At 44.5% G+C, this 19,003-nt stretch overlaps 1 protein-coding gene across 3 annotated transcripts in view; it reads left to right on the top strand.

Annotated features, from left to right (window-relative positions):
- CFAP74 (cilia and flagella associated protein 74) overlaps nucleotides 1–18,696 on the top strand; it is a 75,617-nt gene extending 56,921 nt beyond the window's left edge. For 2 of the 3 annotated variants that reach the window (XM_053400693.1, XM_053400692.1), the window contains exons 26-39: nucleotides 1,402–1,678; nucleotides 2,743–2,877; nucleotides 3,939–4,066; nucleotides 5,649–5,783; nucleotides 8,215–8,324; nucleotides 9,760–9,815; nucleotides 11,230–11,349; nucleotides 12,635–12,790; nucleotides 13,713–13,839; nucleotides 14,962–15,116; nucleotides 15,975–16,110; nucleotides 16,519–16,646; nucleotides 17,391–17,525; nucleotides 18,401–18,696. In XM_053400693.1, coding sequence (XP_053256668.1) covers nucleotides 1,402–1,678; nucleotides 2,743–2,877; nucleotides 3,939–4,066; nucleotides 5,649–5,783; nucleotides 8,215–8,324; nucleotides 9,760–9,815; nucleotides 11,230–11,349; nucleotides 12,635–12,790; nucleotides 13,713–13,839; nucleotides 14,962–15,116; nucleotides 15,975–16,110; nucleotides 16,519–16,646; nucleotides 17,391–17,525; nucleotides 18,401–18,499 — 1,897 coding nt within the window. In that variant the 3' untranslated portion in view covers nucleotides 18,500–18,696. Of the gene's footprint in view, nucleotides 1–1,401; nucleotides 1,679–2,742; nucleotides 2,878–3,938; nucleotides 4,067–5,648; nucleotides 5,784–8,214; nucleotides 8,325–9,759; nucleotides 9,816–11,229; nucleotides 11,350–12,634; nucleotides 12,791–13,712; nucleotides 13,840–14,961; nucleotides 15,117–15,974; nucleotides 16,111–16,518; nucleotides 16,647–17,390; nucleotides 17,526–18,400 lie in introns of those variants that run through there. The other variant, XM_053400694.1, reaches the window with a different exon arrangement.
- Nucleotides 18,697–19,003: the final 307 nt, after the last annotated feature.

Raw genomic sequence — 19,003 nt, forward strand, 5'->3', positions numbered from 1 at the left:
TGATTCAGGTTTGCCCCAAATGGCCAAAACACATTGCAGTTAGTGGGAAGGAGGTGAAGGCCAACCTATACCTGTTTACTGCTTTGGGGGCAGGGTGCTTGCATTCTGCATGCACATGCACGCAGAGGCCACTTTCCTTTGCTTAGCCAGGACCCTCAGAATGCTTCCAAATGACCTGTTCGTTGAGCATTCATCCTGATTTGTTTGCTGAGAGATCAGATGATATGGGCTATTTAATGAGCATGCAATCTGATTTCCTCACAGGGAGATTAGGTGATGTGGCATGAAAGTGCTACGCCACACTTTCAAACTGCATTTCCCTGCCACTTTTCAACCTTTGGGGGAAAGAAGGCTTGTTGCAAAAGACCCGACCCCTCCCTCCCATCAACTATAATTGTGCAGTCTAGAATTGCCGGTGTGTGATTGAATCCTACATGAAAACAATGACAGCCTGGAAATGCCACCAGTCTTGGAGCCCTGCTGAGGGGAAATCAGCCAGGGTGGAAGAACTGCATAGGAAAATTAGCAGCTGTGGGACTGGGTTAAACATGCATTGCTACCTGTTGCTTCTTCGCGGCAAAGCTTCCCCCGCTCCGGAGCTTTGCATGTTAGAACCAAACCCAAAACTTAAAAGTGAATATTTGCAGTTGCTCTACTTGTAATAAACCACCAGAGAACATTCCAACTTCTTCCAGCATTTCTGCAGTCATGTTTCAGCATCAGCAGCATCTTTTCAGTGAAAATTAAGTATTGCAGAAGTGGGACTGAGAGCAAAATGTTGCAGCATGAAGTGCTCCTGTGCAGTGTCTTCATCCAGGATGCATGTTTTTGTAGGGCTGTTTGGGGAATGTTTCCCCTTTAAGCTTTTTGTTAAGAAAGGTTTTGAGTTTTATACATCTTCAGGTCTATTCAGGGTGTACTCGTTGAAAATAAAAGACATAGCAAACTTAGGTCCATTAATTGCAATTGATTGTATCATTTAAATTTTACTAAGAGTACATTAGCCATGCCCATTAATTTCAGTGGGTCTATTTTCATAGGGCTAACATTGAAGACCAACCCAGTGGATCTACTCTAAGAATAACTTGGTTGGTGCAACCTTTTTTGTCCTCTGATGAAAACTCTTTATTCTGCATGGGTGTGGAGCCATTTTGGCTATTTAAGCAACCACACTCACACCTGAACATTGGGATTAGAGGGGCTGTTTCCATCTTGTGTCATCATGGTTTGATTTCCGTATAGTCTTGAGCCATAGGGGTGCCACAGAACCTGGAATGGGCGGCGAAATATCTTTTTACTTGAAAGCTATGTGATACTTGTCATAGGGCTTATTTAAAGTCTTGGCAACAGGCTGCGTATTGTGCTGTGACCGGATTTTTTCAGCTGTGTTTCCATTTTTAGAGAATTCAAGCTGTCATGCAAGGCAGTCGGAGTCCACCCTCCTCTTGAGCTCTCTCATACCTTGGTCCAGTTTTCTGCCACTGCTCTCAACGACGTGTCAACAGCAAATATCTTTGTGATCAACAATCACGTCAGTGTCAATCAGTTCACTCACAGTGTCCCAAGAGTTGGCAAGGGAGAAGTGGCCCCCGTTGGGCCAACTTCCTTCCAGTTCCTTGTTCCAGAAGACTCTCCTATTACGATCATGCCATGTGTCGGAACTGTCCTGCCTGGAAAGGTAAACACACACTCTCAGCCTATTAAAGATCTGGATAAAAATAGAACCTTCATGCTTATGGAGTACTACAGCCTATGTATCTGGCCTGATGCACCTCCCTTAAAGGAAAATAAAGTGTTGAGAGCACATGTAGCTTTAATTCACATTTTTAAAGAAGAAATGTAATCAGAGTCCTTTTTTTGTTCTCCACTAGATATAGTTCAGGCTTCTTAATAAGGAGAGCCTATGCTGCAAGCGTAAAACCCCAGATTTAGGAAGTAACACGGACATGAAATGGATTGTGTTCATTTGCTATACAATGTATATTTTGTGAGTCCAGAGGGAGGCACAGAATTGACAGGCCTTGTGGGGCACAATACAGTGTAAGGGCAGAAAAGGGCAACCAGAATGATCAAGGGACTGGAGTAACTCCCCTTTGAGGAATGGTTACAATGCCTTGGCGAGTTTTAGTTTAGAAAGCAAATTGAGTAATGGGGAACACGATAGAGGCGTATAAAATTATGCGCAGTTTGGAGAACATGGATAGGCCTCTTTCACAATACTGTAACCTCATGGGGTCTTACAGGGCAGCTGAATGGTGGGAGATTCACAACAGGCAAAGGGAGGTACATCTTCACTCAGCACACAGTTAAACTGTAGAATTCGCTGCCACAAACTATAATTCTGGCTACCAATTTGGATGACTTTGAAGGGGGATTTGACAAATCCATGAAGGCTACCAGTCATAATATCTATATTACCTCCAGTATGCCTCTGAATAACAGTTGCTAGGTATCATGTGTGCTAGAGTGCTGTTCTACTCATTTCCTGCTGTGGGATTTCCATTGGAGCTCAAAGGGGCATCTATGGTTTCCTTCTTCCACATTTTATCCTCATAGCATTGAGGTGGATAACAGTGAGAACAGGATGCTTTGGCCAGATCCAGCAGGCCTCCTGCTTTGTTCTCTATTATGGATTGGAGTGTCTGTTAAATGTAGCATAAGTCTGAACTCCATTTAACTACCCAAGTTCATTCTGCATGTTCTCTTTCTTTCCGGCCTCCTCTCTCCTCCCCCACATTCCAGAAATGCATGCTGGAAGTGTCCTTCCGTCCAGTGTTGTGTGATCAGCTTATCAGGCTGGAGGCAGTCCACCTGCTATGCCAGGCTGCTGAAGCAAAGGCTCAGATGGAGAGGAAGGCTCGGGAGTTGGAACTGCAGGTAAGTGTGGGAGGGATCTATGCCTCCTGCGTGTTGCTCATTGCAAAGAACATCTGCTGTACCCATGTCACACTGTGTGGAGAGGCAGGTGCAGTTTTAGGAATTGCCAAGCCGCGCAGTGGTGGCTGATACCTATTGCAGCTGGTGGAACCGAAGGCAAGGGAGCCCAAGAAGTAGGGAGGGTCAAAGCCGTTGACAGTGAAAGCCAACCAATTCTACTTTTGTCCCCATCCTTTAATGGTGACACTAACACTAAGGAGAAGGATGCTGGCAGGCAGTGGTTGTAAGTTAGAAGACGGGGGGGGGGGAACCTGTCTGCAGGCAGACTGAGGTTGGTGGGGCAGTGCCCCATTTGCCCTAATGAACCAGTCTCTACTACACATTCTTCAGCAACTGATATTCAAAGGCACATTGCCTCTGGTACTGGAGATAGTGATGGTCTTTCCTCATCAACCTCCTGTTAACATTTTGCTCTCCAGACATGCCTATTTCTACCATATCCCTGCTCTTGCCCACAAATCAACCCCTATCGACAAGCAGTCCATTACGAGAAGGGCTCACAGAGCCAGAAGCAACTTGTTGGGTGGAGAGGAGCCACTACAGTCACTTCCCAGAATGTAGATTGCTGTTGCTTTTCAAGAGGGGTGAGGCAACGGGGAAGTCGGTATGGGGCAAAGGCATCAGCAGGAGCACTGGATTGGTTCCGTGAGTGCATTTACACCATGCAGACCTTCCTGACACCTTGCCAACCCCCTCCGCAACCAAGCGTTCCACCTGCCAGAAAGCAAGCATAGTGACTCCTCCGCACCTGGTGATCCACTTCTGCACAAGGTCCTCATTGGAAGTGGAGTCCATGTCTTGCTCCCATGGCACAACATATTCCTTCCCCATAACTCTCCTCTCTACTCAGCTCTGTTATCATCTTCCTTTCCCCTCCCATTAGGCACCTGCTTTCAGCAAGGGGAGGTTTGCTCTGACTCCCCCCATTCCAGCAGTTAATCAAAAGGTTTTGCTTCCCTGCTTCTCTCTCTCTCTCTCTCTCTCTCTCTCTCTCATGCCAGAGAAGGAAAGAGGAAGCCCTGCTTACCCGGAAAGATGGAAAGAGGCCATCAAGCATATTCTCCATCAGTCAAATCTCAAAGCACACCCGACCATTTCAGCCGCCCAACCCAGAGGACATTTCTCCAGAGTGCGTGAGAAAAGGCATTTTCCATTTCCCTCATCCACGGCTGACCAAGTGCACCTCTCCATGACTGTCAGGGTGCATGCCAGGGTGTGGACGGCTAATTGGGGCTGGCATCAGGCTTGGGAAATCTTTAGCACAATGCCCTCAGTGGGCCATCCTCCTACACTAGCACCCTTCCTCCCATTATGGATTTATCTAATGGTAAAAGTGAGTAGCCAAGAGCTGCTGTTTCCCACAACCCCCAGAGTGATGCTTTGTTAAACTTCAGCATTATGGGAATTTTTTTAAAAGTGGCTCATAGCCACCCAGCATGAGAGTAGGCAGGATAGGCTTAAGAGATGGTAGATTCTGCTAGAGCATTGGGACCCCAGAATAACTGAAGACTTAAGAACAAACAAGCAGGAAACAGGCAAGCAGAGCTGGTGCAACTCATTTGCAGAGCACCACAATGGCTGCTCCCACACCTAATCAATAATCTACAATTTAAGATAGATTCCTAATGGATTAGCCAGCAGTCTCCCTTACAAAAGATGTGGCCAGCAACCTTGCCATTTGATGGAACTCTCTCCAGCAGTCATCCTGGCTTCTTTTTACCCACTTCTAAGCAGGTAGGGCTGTAACTCAGTAGCAGAGAATCATTTAGGGGGTAGCAGAATTAACCTTCACTTGTGTAATTTGGTCAGCGGTTCGAATCCCTGCGACGGGGTGTGCTCCCATTGCTTAGTCTCTGCTCCTGCCAACCTAGCAGTTTGAAAGCATGCCAGCAGAAGTAGATAAATAGGTACCATTGTGGCAGGAAGGTAAACAGTGTTTCTGTGCGCTGCTCTGGTTCTCCAGAAGCGGCTTAGTCATGCTGGCCACATGACCCAGAAGCTGTATGCCGGCTCCCTCAGCCAGTAAAGCGAGATGAGCGCCGCAACCCCAGAGTCATCTGCGACTGGACCTAATGGTAAGGGGTCCCTTTACCTTTACCGTGGCACAGATTTTTAATTTTTTTATTGGTACACTTGTCAGGGAAAATCTTTCCAAATACTCCGCACTTGTCCATTCCTACTCCCTTTGACTCCTGCTCCAGGCCCCCCTTGTAGATTTACCACACTCTCTCTGCATCCCCACCTAGAGCCTCAGTCCTTGCCTATGGATCAGATCTGTCTGCCTCTTGCTCTACTGGCCCTTTCTGATGCCTGCCAGTAAAGTCATCTCTGCTCTGGTCTGAGATAACTGTGCCTGCAGCTGCCATAGACTCATCCCTGGCTTGCTCTTCCCTCTTAGTGATCCCTGGTAGGGAGCATAATAAAATCTCAGATAGATCAGATCAAAGATTTCCAAGAGTGGCCAATTGTGTGCTTCCCAGCAGGACCTAAAGACTAGACCTCTCCTGTTCCAGTTGCCTGTTCCACACTACTGGTATGCAGTGGCATACTGCCTTTGAACAGGGAAATTTCATTTAGCTGTGAATGACTCCTCTTCTGCTATAAATGCATCAAATCCACAGCCATGACTTGTTACTGAAAGGATGCGCGAGATTATTTGTTTTGCTTTTCTTTTTTCCTTGCCATCAATGTTCTCTTTCCCTCCTCTCTAGTTCCGAAGAGTATATCGCAGCTCATTTATCTCTGATCCGGAGCTTCGCCAACCACTTTGACAAATACGTTATCCCTTGCCTGATAGCATGTGGAGATATAGACGAGAAGAAAGGAACTGAAAACCTACACTACAAGTACAGTGATGAATGTGGAACTAAATGTATACAGAGCCACCTGCCAGGCCACTGATTCAGCTAGCCCAGTATTGTCTGCCATTGAGAGGGAGAGCCTAATAATAATAATAATAATAATAATATTCTTATTGGACTCCAACTCCTATCATCCCAAAGGACTGGCCACGCTGGCTGGAGTTGTTGGGAGGCAGAGTCCAGCTACATCAAGAGGGCCACAGGTTCCCCATCTGCATTGTAATCAGCCTTGATAAAAGACAGTGCAGCTACTCCTACAGAGACACAGCAGGCAGCCTTCTTTTTTGGATGGTTCTCCCAGCTCCCAAGAGCCTTCTGTCCAGGGAAGGGAAACCTGTGGGCCTCTGAGATGATGCTGAGAGAAAGATATATGCATTTAGTCAGATCAAAATATCCATTCTTATGGAGTTGAATGGTGCTGCAGCCTTGTTAGGGTGGCTCTGAATTCTCTCGATCCGAATCAGGGGTGGGGAACCTGTGGACCTCTGTGATGGACTACAGGACCTCTGTTGGACTACAACCCCCATCATCCCTGACCATTGGCCCTGCTGGCTAGGACTGATGGGAGCTGGAGTCCAACAACATCTAGAGGGCTGCAGGCTTCCCATTCTTGGTCTGTTAAGTAAAGGCGGCTCTCCAGGGTCAATTGCAGAGAGTGAGAGATCTTTCCCATCTCCTTCCCCTTCTAACTGTGGAGACGCTGGGGATTAAAGCCAAGGCTTCCTACAAGCCAAGCAGGTGCACTATCTGGGAGCTGCAATCCCCCATACAGTTCCTGTGGCAGGGGTGTTGTTGTGGTTGCTTTGGCTACATCTGTAGCTGCTAAAATTAGCAAGTAGTCTGTGTGCCTGTTGCAACAGACACAGACTTCTTTGCGTCACAGGATAATTAAAGGCTAGACTTGCTCAAGCATACTTTTGTCAGACTTGTACCCTGGTCATATAGTTTTAAATGCCTTGAGCATAGATGTAGATGGGAGTTGGGGTGTGGGTGTGAGAGAGAGAGTGCACTGCTTCCCCCGCCACATGGCAGTGTGTCAGGGGTCACTTTTAAAGTAGCTATTTTGTTCTATTAAATATGAAAATGGAAAAGGAAAAAACACTTCAATTTTTTGTAATTTACCACTGCACTGATGGATTATTTGCAGTAGGAGTCGAGTGGATAGGTAAACCAGTTAAGAAGCTTACTACACAAAGCCAGCTGGAACAAGTGCTGCTGTGGTGTAGTTATTAGAGTGCTGGACTGGGACCCAAGAGGCCCGAGATCAAATCCCCACTCGACCATGAAGCTTTCTGGGTGTGACCTTGGGCCAGTCACAGTCTCTCAGCCTCCCCTACTTCACAGAGGATAGAATGGGGTAAGGCTGATCCGTGTCCATCACCCTTTGTTCCTTGGAGAACAGGCGAGATATAAATGTAATAATAATGATTAATAAAACAGTAATAAATAATAAATTGGTTAGTGTAGCACAGTGGGGAAATGACTAAAAGGAAACCCAGGCAGTTCTGGTTCAAATCTTGCTTCTCTCATGAACTAACTTCATGGCTTTGGGCCAGGGCTGGAGAAGCTTTGGCCCTCCAGAGGTTATTGCACTCCAGTTCCCATCAGTCCCAGCCAGCACAGCCAGTGCTCAGGGATGGTGAGAGTTGTGGTCCAGCAGCCTCTGGAGGGTCAAAAGTTCCCCAATCCACCCTTAGGCCAACCATTCTTTCTCATCCTCTGCCCCCTTGTGCAGCATAATGTCTCTCCTACTTTTCAATGGGTGTGGTTGTTCATTAATTTATTTATAAAGTTCCTAGTTTCCTCAGCACCATACAAAGATTAAGAAAGGAATCTCAGTCCCTGGCCACAGGCTAATAAATACAATGCAGAAAGAGAAAGAAAATAGGAAAGCACCTAAATTTGGGCACCATGTTTTTGTTGTTGTCAGGATTAACTGAGGACCAAAGTAGTCATGATTCTCAATCCATAATTAAGAACCAGTCAGAGTAGATCCATTGAAATTAATGGACCTTACTTAGCCATGGAGGAGGAGGAGAGGTTTTGCCCTTTCTCCCCTCCCACTATTGTCCCAGCAAAAATCCCCTCCCTTTACTCTATACTACCATTAGCCCAAAGGAAAATGTTCTTCTTTCATACCTTCTAGACTCTTAATTCTACTGCTGATTCAAAATCCATATTAGGGAAATACCATTTTTAGCCCAACCCATATATCAGATATTGGTGCACAAGCCTTCAAATTCAAGAAAACTGTATTTCCAATGCCTCCCATTTTCAAGCCATGTTTGCACATACTGTACTTGAGACCTTGAATAAAACACTAGGGTGGCTTGCAGTCCATATATTGGAACAACCAGATACCTTATATATTCTGAGAGCAATCATCATTTTTCTTTATTTTTGTGTGTGTTTGTAGCCCTTATTTTACCTTGTACCTAGAGCTGCATTGTCCTTCCGTAGCACCTGCTCTTATGGTGATTTCGAATAATGGGAGAACAGTCTTCAACTTTGGGGATGTTGCCGTAGGTATGGAACCAAGCCTCCTCACACCCTATTGCTAGAATGGTGTTAAAGCAGCAAAAATATGTCATGAGTCTTAAGATGGAGTGTAGAAGGGTGCAGCAGACCTTGGAAGATGCTGAACTCTTTCACTGGAGGTTTTTAAAGGGAGGTTGCATGGGCATCTATCAAGGAATCTTTAGCTCTGATTTCCGCATTGCAGGGGGTTGGACTAGATGATCCCTGGGAAACACATGGGGTGATCTCCAGGCTGTAAACATTTTGCAGGAGGGATTGGAACACTTAACTGGAACTGTAGGTTTGTGCGGTTAAAGTGAATTAAAGGACCTGGCACAACAATTCCAAGAGCTGAGTTGGTTTAATCGCTACACAAGCTGCTCCCCCACTTTTTAAAACATAAAATCCACCCATTAGCCAGATCTGTCTTGAGCCTTGTAGAGAGTTAGGAATGTTTAAAGTGACATGATAGTGCTATAAATGTATACCACAGATGGGGCTGTAGTGCTGAATCAGGAGGGACTCCCTTGTTTGAGTCTTTGCCTTTACTGTGAACTCACTAGATAACTTTAGAACACACGCTGTCTGATTCTTGACATGGCTCGAACCATATATTGTCCCTAAAAGGGCATTGGCAGCCACACTGTATTTATTTAACAAGGCTTATACCATTGCCTAATCACCAAAAGCCTCTAAGACTTTCCCAGAAAAAATGCAAATAATAATAATAATTTAAAATGCTAATACGTAGTTGGGGTTGTTATGGGGAGGGAGCAGGGGGAAACTAACCGATTGTATGTTTGTTCTTATATTCAAAATTAATAAACTTTTTTTTAGGTGCCAATAAAGTCATATGTTAAAAAACTCAGCTGACATAAACCTTGATCAAAATAAAAATAAACTCAGTTGACATAAACATTGATCAAAATAAAAATAAAAGCAGTTTTGCAACAAATGTCATGAACATTACATGCTAAAAATTGCATGTGTTGGTAGGCTTGCCTAAACAAAAAAAGTTTTACCAGGTGCTGAAAACTACCAGTAAACAGTCAAGGCCCATGACAAACATCAATGGACAGGGAGTTCCAAAATGTAGGTGCTGCCACAGTAAAGGATCAGTTCCTTGCAAGTACCAAATAAACATTGTGTGGCACTTGTAAAAAGTGTCCCAGTTCTACACATGGAACAGCTGGACCTCTGTCTTCCCTACTGAAACATCTGAAAGCATCTTAAGAATTCTTTTTTGATTTTTAAATTTTATTTGGGGGGGTGTTTTGTTTTCTGGAGTAATATGAGAATGGCTTCCGGGTGGATTTTTAAAATAGACTTCCGCTGGCTTGATTTCCTGGTTTGTTTGTTTATTGTTTTTATTTGTATGGCTGTCCAATAAAGATGCTTTCTGGGTGGCTCACCTTTGTAAATGTGAGGTTCTCTTGCTTACTAGGGCACACAGTTAAGAAAGAAGTGAAGTTACATAACATCTCTCAAGAACAACTGGTTGTATCCTTTGAGTTGAATCATCCCCTCTCTGTTCCCCAAAATCTGTGGCTGCTCAGTAGAAGACATCAACTGGACTCACCATGAAATATTCCAAATATGAATGAAATATTCCAAAATAAATTTTCCAAAATAAAAACAATAGGATACCCACATATACTTCCATTTTCAAAGTCACAGGTTAGAATATTATATTATGGAGATACCTGTGCTACTAATTTAAGTTAGGTACCCATTGAATTGGCATGATTGCAACCAGAGGATCCTGAAAATTATGGTTTGGTGAGAGAGTTGAGAATCACTAGAGGTTTCCTCCACCGCTTTGGAGAACTACTGTTCCCAGAAGTTTCCTGGGGAGCAGGAACAGTTTGTATCTGTAGTGGAGCTTATACAAAAAAGAAAATGGAATAGTAGGTGCATCTTATAAGAGCACATCTCAGTTACTGAATTTCCTGTGCTGAGTGGGCAAGGATTGAAAGGGGCTATATTATCTATTTGTTTGAAACCAACACACAATCTGGAACCCTGAAAAGGCAGTGTTCCCTGTCATCTGGATATAGGAGGCCCCTTCAGACCTTCTGCACTCAGCAATGGAAGGGGTTGGAAGCTAAGCAGGTGGGATCCTGTGCCCACTACAAGGCCTTTGTGTTGGGATATTGTGGGTAAATTAAAATGCCAGGGATCTCGGAGTCATCAGCTACAGATCACATTCTTGCTTGTCACTGCCAGCAGCAATAGTGGGTAAGCCTGCTTGAGGTAGGGAACATAAAGTAAGATGATATTTTATATATCCTGTACCATATTTTTCCGTGTATAACACGCCCCCTAATTTATGGGACCCAAAATTAAGAAAATGGGGGGAGATTGTCCCCATGTATAAGACTACCCTCCCTTTTAACATTACTTTTTAGTTAAAAAAAACCCTAGTTTTATACACGGAAAAGTATGGTATATTTTTACTGTTTGTTAACTTTCTGTTGCGAAGCATTTTTATAAATCTGCAAATAAATGAAATAGATGAGGCACTTTGCTACAACCTGCATATCAGCTGTCCACCATCTGATATTGTTCTTGGCATGCAATCTGAGGTGTTAGGGAGTGACCTGGTGGAGGGGCAGCCAGCCCCATGTCATATATGCTGCGCTCTGGAGGCTTTGCGTTGCTTTCGCTGAAGCCATGGAGCCTGCACTCACTCCATAAGATGCACACACATTTCCCCTTAATTTTTGGAGGGGGAAAAGTGCGTCTTATAGAGCGAGAAATATGGTAATATCTGAAGGGAAGTCCCCTTGCTTGCTAATTCTTGTAATAGTCCCTAGGTAACAGATTGCCATGGCTGTCTCCATTTCTTTTCTTTTTTGGGGGTGGTTGCTTTGGTTACCACTAAACTTGTGTTTCCTTGAGCTGTCATTTTCAGCTGGGATATTCCTTCTTGAATCCCTTTGGATCCTTCACGGTGCTAAATCCTTTCTGGACACTGGAGGAAGGCGAATCCCGCAATCTTCTCATCTCATTCTGCCCAGAGGAGAACACACCGGTGAGTCTCTAAACAAGGAATTGGTTTAGTTTATTTCACTGGTGTCCCACCTTTCCTCCAAGGGGATCGTACTGCAAGGGTGGAGAACCTCAAGCCCAGGAATCAACTGCGCTCCTCCAGGCTTCATTATTTGACCCTCAGAACTCTCCACAGGCCACAACCCCTTTCACACCATTCCCTGGGCCTGCTGAAATTCTTTGAGGATGTGACTTTTCAGTGGTTGAAATGTTGCCTATGTACAAAGGTAAGAGGCACATCCATTGCTCCCCCCCCCTTTTTTTTACCTCCGGCTTTGCCCACCACTGGAATGTGGCCCCTGGAAAGTTTTCCACAAGGAAATGTGGCCCTCTGGCTGAAAAAGGTTCTGCAGCCCTGGCATACTCTCCTCCGTACCCATTTTATCTTAAGGCCCAGTTTATATGTGATGTAGACTTCATGACAGGTAGTTAATCGTGCATGAGTTCTGCATGCCCCCACCATGCTTAAATATACCTGTCACATGCGCTGTCCCACAATACATGCTGTGTTAGCATGCCAGCAGAGTCTGCGCTCGGATCATGTATGCCTGGCTTGTTAACACTGGGCAGACATGTTAAGTACACAGGGAAGGGCCAAAACATTTTGCCGCCTGAGGCAGTGCAGCCAGCAGACACGGTTCCCCTCAAAGTCAGGCTACAAGGCCAGCTAGGTTATTTTGGCACCTGAGGGATGAAATCTCACAGGCACATCTTCCAACTCTCTGATGACAGTAATACAAAAAAATAATCCCGTTCAATTAACTATAAGTACAAACAGATAGACATATTAAAACAAAGAATGAATATGCATATATAAATAGAAATGTGTATGTACATTTAAGTATATCACACATTCAAATGAAAGCCAGGTGGAGCCAGAGGCAATAACAGGCAGAGCCACATCCTGACTGGTTGTAAGAAGGCAGGCAAGTGGTGGCTAGCTGAGAGGAGATTGAGGTTGGTGGGTCAATGCCCCCATTTGCTCATTAGTCCAAGTGTACAGAAAAGAAACATGGCTGTCCCTAGTGGTTTTCTTCTGTACAATTTGCCCTGAGAATGATGGAATGTTATCAATGCTCCCAGTGGGACTTAGTCCCTTCTCCTTTGAGACAAATGGGTCTAGCCATCCCTAATGGACACTTTACTATCAGTAGCCCCTAAATATCAGGAAGGTGACACTGACACTCAGCTTTTATTGAGCCCCTTAGGTGGCTCATGGCACCTGAAATAATGCTATCCTTACTGACCAATAATGTTTTATCCCACAGTACTTTGAAATGCTGGAGATCCGTAGTGGGAAATTCACTCTAACCCTTACCCTGACAGGCCAGGGTGTCATCCCTTCAATTTCTTGCTCAGTGGAAGGAGACGTATTCAACATGGGATATGTTCTTGCTAAGGAAACAGCCACTGCCACTTTCAAGGTAAATCACATCTGCACTGTGAATAGGGATGTTGAAGGATTCCATCAAAAATGGAAAGAGATGGTCCGTCTGAGGTCAGGAACAGAAATTACGCATGTGAATAAAAGCAGTACAGTTTTACCTTGGATCCCAAACACGGCAAACCCAGAAGTGAGTGTTCCGGTTTGCGAACATTCTTTGGAACCCGAACATCTGACTACAATTCCCATCATCCCTGACCACTGGTCCTGCTAGCTAGGGATCATGGGAGTTGTAGGCCAAAAACATCTGGAGGGCCGAGATTGAAGAAGCTTGGAATAAACAGCTGCCTTTTCAATACTGTAAAAAGCCAGGAGAAAGTATGCTCCAAATCCAAAGTAATGACCAGAACGAGTGTATTTATATGATGGTTTTTTACAGCGACAAAACAAACAACGCCTTGAATTAGTGGCTAAGTCACTGGGCTATGAATCAAGAAACTCACAGTTTGAATCCCACCTCTGCTTCACAACTCACTAGCTGGCCTTAGGCAAACCACAGCCTCTGTCCCCTCATCTGCAGCATGTGGGATAATAATACTTACTTACCTCACTGGAAGGATGGGGAACTAGTGGACCTCCACCTGTTGCTGGACTGCAACTCCCATCATCCTTGGCCCAAGCTGCCTGGGGCTGATGGGAGCTGGAGTCTAGCAACACTCAAAGTCACAGGTTCTCCATCACTTCTGTACAGAGTAAGGATTACAACTAGATCACACATGCAAAGCATTTAGAATACTTGAAGGTGGTATACAAACATTAAGGCAGCTGCAGCTGATTGCTATTATTATTATTGTTAATATAAATGTGCCCATGCATGGATATAGCAGAAAGACAACCACAGAAAAAGGTTGAAGTCAGTTTGCAGGAACACAGCTTTTGATTCTGCCGTTGATCTCTTGCAGATAGAGAACACTTCGAATCTGACCCTGAAATACAATATTCTTCTTGACTCGCTCTCACCAAGCAGAGAGAGAGAACAGCCAAAGATTCCCCCTTTCCTCGCATCTCCAGGGAAAGCAGACGTAGTTGGTAAATAATTGCTCATAATGCTTTTGAATATTCATTAATGGAAGTGATGGAGATAATTGTGGACTTACTCAAAGCAATCCTGTGTTGATCAGGATCTGTATATATTCTATGAAAGTAATTCTAAGAGTAGGCACAGTTGCTGTTTATAATTCCAGCCACACGGTGTAAGTAGGGATGTTGGAGAATTCTTTTGGAACCAGGAGTAGAAATTGCCGCAATCCGCACATTCATCCGAGGTCAGGAACAGAAATCACACAATCACCCGCCATCCTTTTTTTAGTCCATGAACATAACATAAATAATTACATTATTTTCTGCATCATTTTTGACATTCCTTTTCCACTGAAATTAATTTAAGAAATAACTGTTTTCATTTTGGTCAGAGCAGATAGTGAGATGTATAGCATACGTTTTAGCAAAAGCCAAACTGTAGCAGTTTGCAGCAGTTCCTGCCCTCAAATTTACAATCTGGAAGGTGCAGCGTGAAAGGGAAAAGGGCTGGCCCTGCTTCTCTTCTCTGCAGCAGACGAATGGAATAGCTGCTGCTGGATGGCAGATGAAGGAGAGGGAAAAGCCTATGGAGTTGGAGTTAACAAAATGTAGGTGACGGTGTTTAAATGGCCCTGATCAACTAAGCAGCAGATTTTTAGATGGTTCCTTTTAATACAACTATTTGCAAGCACCATCTTCAGAGGTATTCCTACCTGAATAGGAAGAATGAGGATCTCTCCTGTAAGATGAAGACTGCTGTGACTGCTGAAATCTTAAGTAATCTTTTCTCACATGCATAGTTATGCAGCTTTACTTAATAAACTAAAAACAGATAGGGCTTCCTTGGCCAGGTGACAAGCCTTGTGTTCAATATTTGCTTTGAATTGTTCTAATCTGTGGTACTTTAGTTCCCTAAGCCGTGTGTATGTGTGTTGTGTGTTTCTCTCTTATACCTTTTTACAAGCTTGACAGCAGGCTCCAGCTTAATACTTTTAATCATCCAGATTTTTCCAGCTTTGCTGCTGGGTTTTTTACCTCTCCTGTAGAACAGAGTGCTGAAAATATTGGCCAAGGAGATGGGGCTCTCCAGCTGCTTTTCTCCTACCGGTTTGTGTTTCCATCCTTTCCCAGGTACACAAAATTACAATGGCTTGAGTGTGTTCAGCGTCTCTCCCGTGGAAGGCACCATCACTTTCAAGAAGTGTCAAGAGTTCACCATCACCTTCAGCCCTGATCATGAGAGCCTGTATTATTCCGATTGCATCCACATTTTAATCTTTGGCAAGGTGAGATTGGCTCAGGTAGGGCTCTGAACATCAGTTGCTGGAAACTGCAGGAGGGGAGAGTGCTGTTCTGCTCAGGTCCTGCTAGTGTCCTGGAATCCCCAGCATCTCCAGGCAGGGCTAGGAGTGTCTGCAGTCTGGAACCCTGGAGAGCTGCTGCCAGCCAGTATCAGCATCACTGAGCTAGGTGGACCCAATACGGTCTAGCTGTATAAGGCAGCTTCCTTTGTTCCTGTATCTTAAAGAAAGGGCTGAGTGGTGTGGCATCTGTTTTGCATGTAGAGGATTCCAGGTTCAACCCCCAGCAGGGGGGACTCCTTTTTGAAATCCTGGAGACTAACCTCCAGTCGGTGTTGAGAGGCTGATGCAGTGTAAAACAGCTTCTTATGTTCCTAAGGCTCTTGTAAATTTGGTTCTTGGTACACTACGTGTGGCACAATCCAAACAGAAGTGACTGGCCTCAAGGACTGTGTCGTGAAAGTGTCTTCCCTACTTTAAGATGAACCAGTGAACGAAGGAACATTGGTGATGAATGAGGAGTGCCATCTAGTGTTTACTAGGCCAAAGGGCAAAGGACTCTCAAATACCCTGGAAAAGCAACAAGAACAACTCTGCCCTTTGCAAAGCCACTAAAACCCCCCAGCAAAGCCCAAACTTCATTTGGATTTCTACAAAGTTTCTGAACTTTGGTGGAGAGCTTTGAATGGTTGCCCAAAAGCAACCACTTAATTTCCAGACCACTTAATTGTTTAAAGAAAAAAAACCCTCAAAGCTGTTTGCAAAGAGAATTGCTGCCGAAACTACTGAGGGCTGTTGCAGTAAAGTGGAATAAACATTAGGCTGCGATAATCTTCTTTTTAGGAAACCATCCGTGTGATCCAGCTGAAAGGGGCAGCACGGAACCACATAATGTTTGTGGAAGGAGGTGACCCGCTGGATGTGCCCATTGAGTCACTGGCCGTAACTACGTCTATGGCTGAAGAAGCAACCAAAGCAGGTAGCCCACCTTAAACCCATCCATATTGATGGATGAATCTCTATTTCATTTTTAGAAACATGTTTAGGTTAACTTACCGCACCATGTAAAATGCTGATGTATGTTTTAATCTGTTTTTCTTTATTGCTGATTTTTATGTTTTTAATTGTTTTTACTGATAATTTCATTGTCTTTTTTGGTAAACTGCTTTGAGAATTTTTTTATTAAACGAAGCAGTGTATAAATTTTATGAAACAAACAAACAAACAAACAAACTGAAATTGGCAAATTTGTTTATCCCTACCAGTGACAGTAGTTATGGTCCCTGTACAATCCCAATTAATACTGTTTAGGAGTGTATGTGTATGTGTTTTTACCAACTTCTTATTGCCCCACCAACAATTACAACTGGATTTGTTTCTCCTGCAGAGAGCGGCAAGTCTACAAACTCCGTTCTTCTGAACCTGGAATGTGTACAGTCAGAGACTTTTGTTATCCCAGCCACTCGGGAGCTGAGAGTTGGCGCGATACGAAGCACTCAGTTTGCATCAAAGAAGGTGCAGGAGCCATAGGGACCAGGCATATGTCAGTGGCTCCCAACACCCTCACCCTTAGAGGACCCAGCACAGTGGTTTTCTGGGAAACATGGGCCATATTCCAAGGAGTGTGTTAACACTGTTTGGAAGGGATGGGACTCAAGTTGTAGGAAAAAGCCAATCATCTCCCTCAGTCGTTTTCTATCCTTGCAAGTCTCTCTGCAATTTTTGGCCTTTCTTCTCATGAACCATTTTGCTAGCATAGGTGAAAGAGGCACATTGAGAAAGGGAGCGACAATACCCTGGGATGTGTCACCTGGGGAAAACTCCCACCACCGTTTCCCTGAGGAGAATTGTGAAGAAGAAAAAGGGAAATAGAGGTATAGGTCAGGTTTGATGTCAGGCGCAGTGGCAAACCCTGGCAAACCAGCATGTAGAGTCCAGCTCTGCACATCTTTGTGTCTAGGGATGCCAGAGAATTCATGCACAAACAGAAATGGGAGCAGAAATTGCTGGTGTTCATTTTTTTTTTTTACACCAGCACAAATCAGTGCTATAGATTCAGCTTATTATGGGATACTCAGAAAAATTGAGATGGTCTCTTGCCTTCCTTTTTTAAAAAAAAGAATCCCAGTTTGAATCAGTTCTACAAATGAGGAGCAGGTCTTAGGACATGTTCGCTTATTCACCCAGGCATGTTTTGTGCCATGAGGTTTCATCAGCCATAGTGTCTGACAGCATGTTGTGAACCTTTCGTTTCTGCAGAATGTAGAATTCAACTGGGAAAACATGCAACTTCTTCAGCTAAAAGGATTCACTGTCGATCCTGTGAAAGGAAGCGTTGAGCGTGGACAAACCAAACCCATCAATGTTTCTTGGGTGCCCCCTGCTGGATCAAATGTATGTTGCAAGTTTTAAAATGTGCCATTTATTGCTATTGTATTATACTTCCCCAAGCAGTAGGATAGGAGGAGGGAAGTTTTTTATAAGGTCAGCTTCCCTGTTAAGCAAAGGAGGCTTAGGTAAAACACCAGCATAGCTGACAGAATATTCCATGTTGAGTATCTGGCATCTGCAGTTAAAAGGATCTTGCATAGCCGGGCTTGAAACATCTCTGCCTGACATCCTTCAGAGCCACTGCCAGTTAGATGTCCGGCCTAGATGGGCCAATGGTCAGACTCTGTAAAATGCATCTTCATATGTCCATGTGAAGCATGAGAGTCATTTTATAGTAGACACTCAGGGCCAAACTGAACACGACAAGCAGCTTTGTATATAACGTGCATTTTTATTTTTAATGCAAGTAGCATCTGATTTGGGGGCTGATAATTCTCCAGACTGCAGCAGGTGGTATGGGGAGAATTTATCTCTTTCCTTCCCTCCTGATCGTATTGTTGCTGATGGGGAATTCCCCTACCCCTTGCCAAAAAAGAAGCAAAGGAGGAATCTTCCTCAAGACCAATGCTGATGGATGGTTGAAGTTGTATTTCAGCAACATCTGGAGGGTCACAAGTCTCCCATTCCTGCTCTAGATGAATCTATTTGGTTGTGGGGAGGGGGTGAGTGACATTTATGCACCCTTTATAACAGTACTGGAGCACCTGTGACCCTCCAGGCAATCTGTCAGCCCCAGCCAGCATGGCCAGTGGTCAGGGGTGACAGGAGCTGTAGTTCAGAAAACATAAAGAAGTCAATGGGGAGGCAGGGCTAGCATTTCTGTCCACTGGGCTGCCTGCAATTTCTGCCTAGCGCTTCCCTCCATCTTGTCTCTGCAGCCCAACCAGCCTGTGACTGGATCAGCCATATTGAATGTGAAGGGAGACATCAAGGAGGTGTACAGTGTCTACTTCATGGGCAGGATCGTGACCAAGTGAACTGCCACTGGGCTGAGGCTCCAAACTGCCCTTTCTGAAGAGAGATGGAGAAACATCCCTGGAAGTGTTGGATCATCCTCATGAATCTCCCAGAGCATCCAGAACTGAAGCAAAAGATAACAGATCAAAAAGAAGATGAGGAAAAGTCTGCGATCTGAAATGGCACAATCCAGTTCCCTTAAAGTTGCTTAAATTGGGGGTCCTTTGTATCCTTTCATAACCAGCTAGGAAGATTCCTTCAGAATATATGGACCAAGGTGGGATCCTTATAGCAGTCTCAGCTTTCAGTGATGGAAGGCACATGAAAGTCTTACGTTCCTTTTAAGCTCCACCCTTAGGCCCCTTAGGTGGGGCATCTGTGATTGTATCACCTGATTTCTTCCTTTTTCTGTTTTCTTTTTACTTTAAAGTTGCATTTGCGGAATCCAATTTTTATGGGAGCTGTGACACTTCCTCCCCCCCACCCCCGCCTTTTGGATCTAAAACCTTCCCCTTTTGAAGCTG

Source organism: Podarcis raffonei, chromosome 8 (genome assembly GCF_027172205.1).
Source record: "Podarcis raffonei isolate rPodRaf1 chromosome 8, rPodRaf1.pri, whole genome shotgun sequence".
NCBI lineage: Eukaryota > Metazoa > Chordata > Lepidosauria > Squamata > Lacertidae > Podarcis > Podarcis raffonei.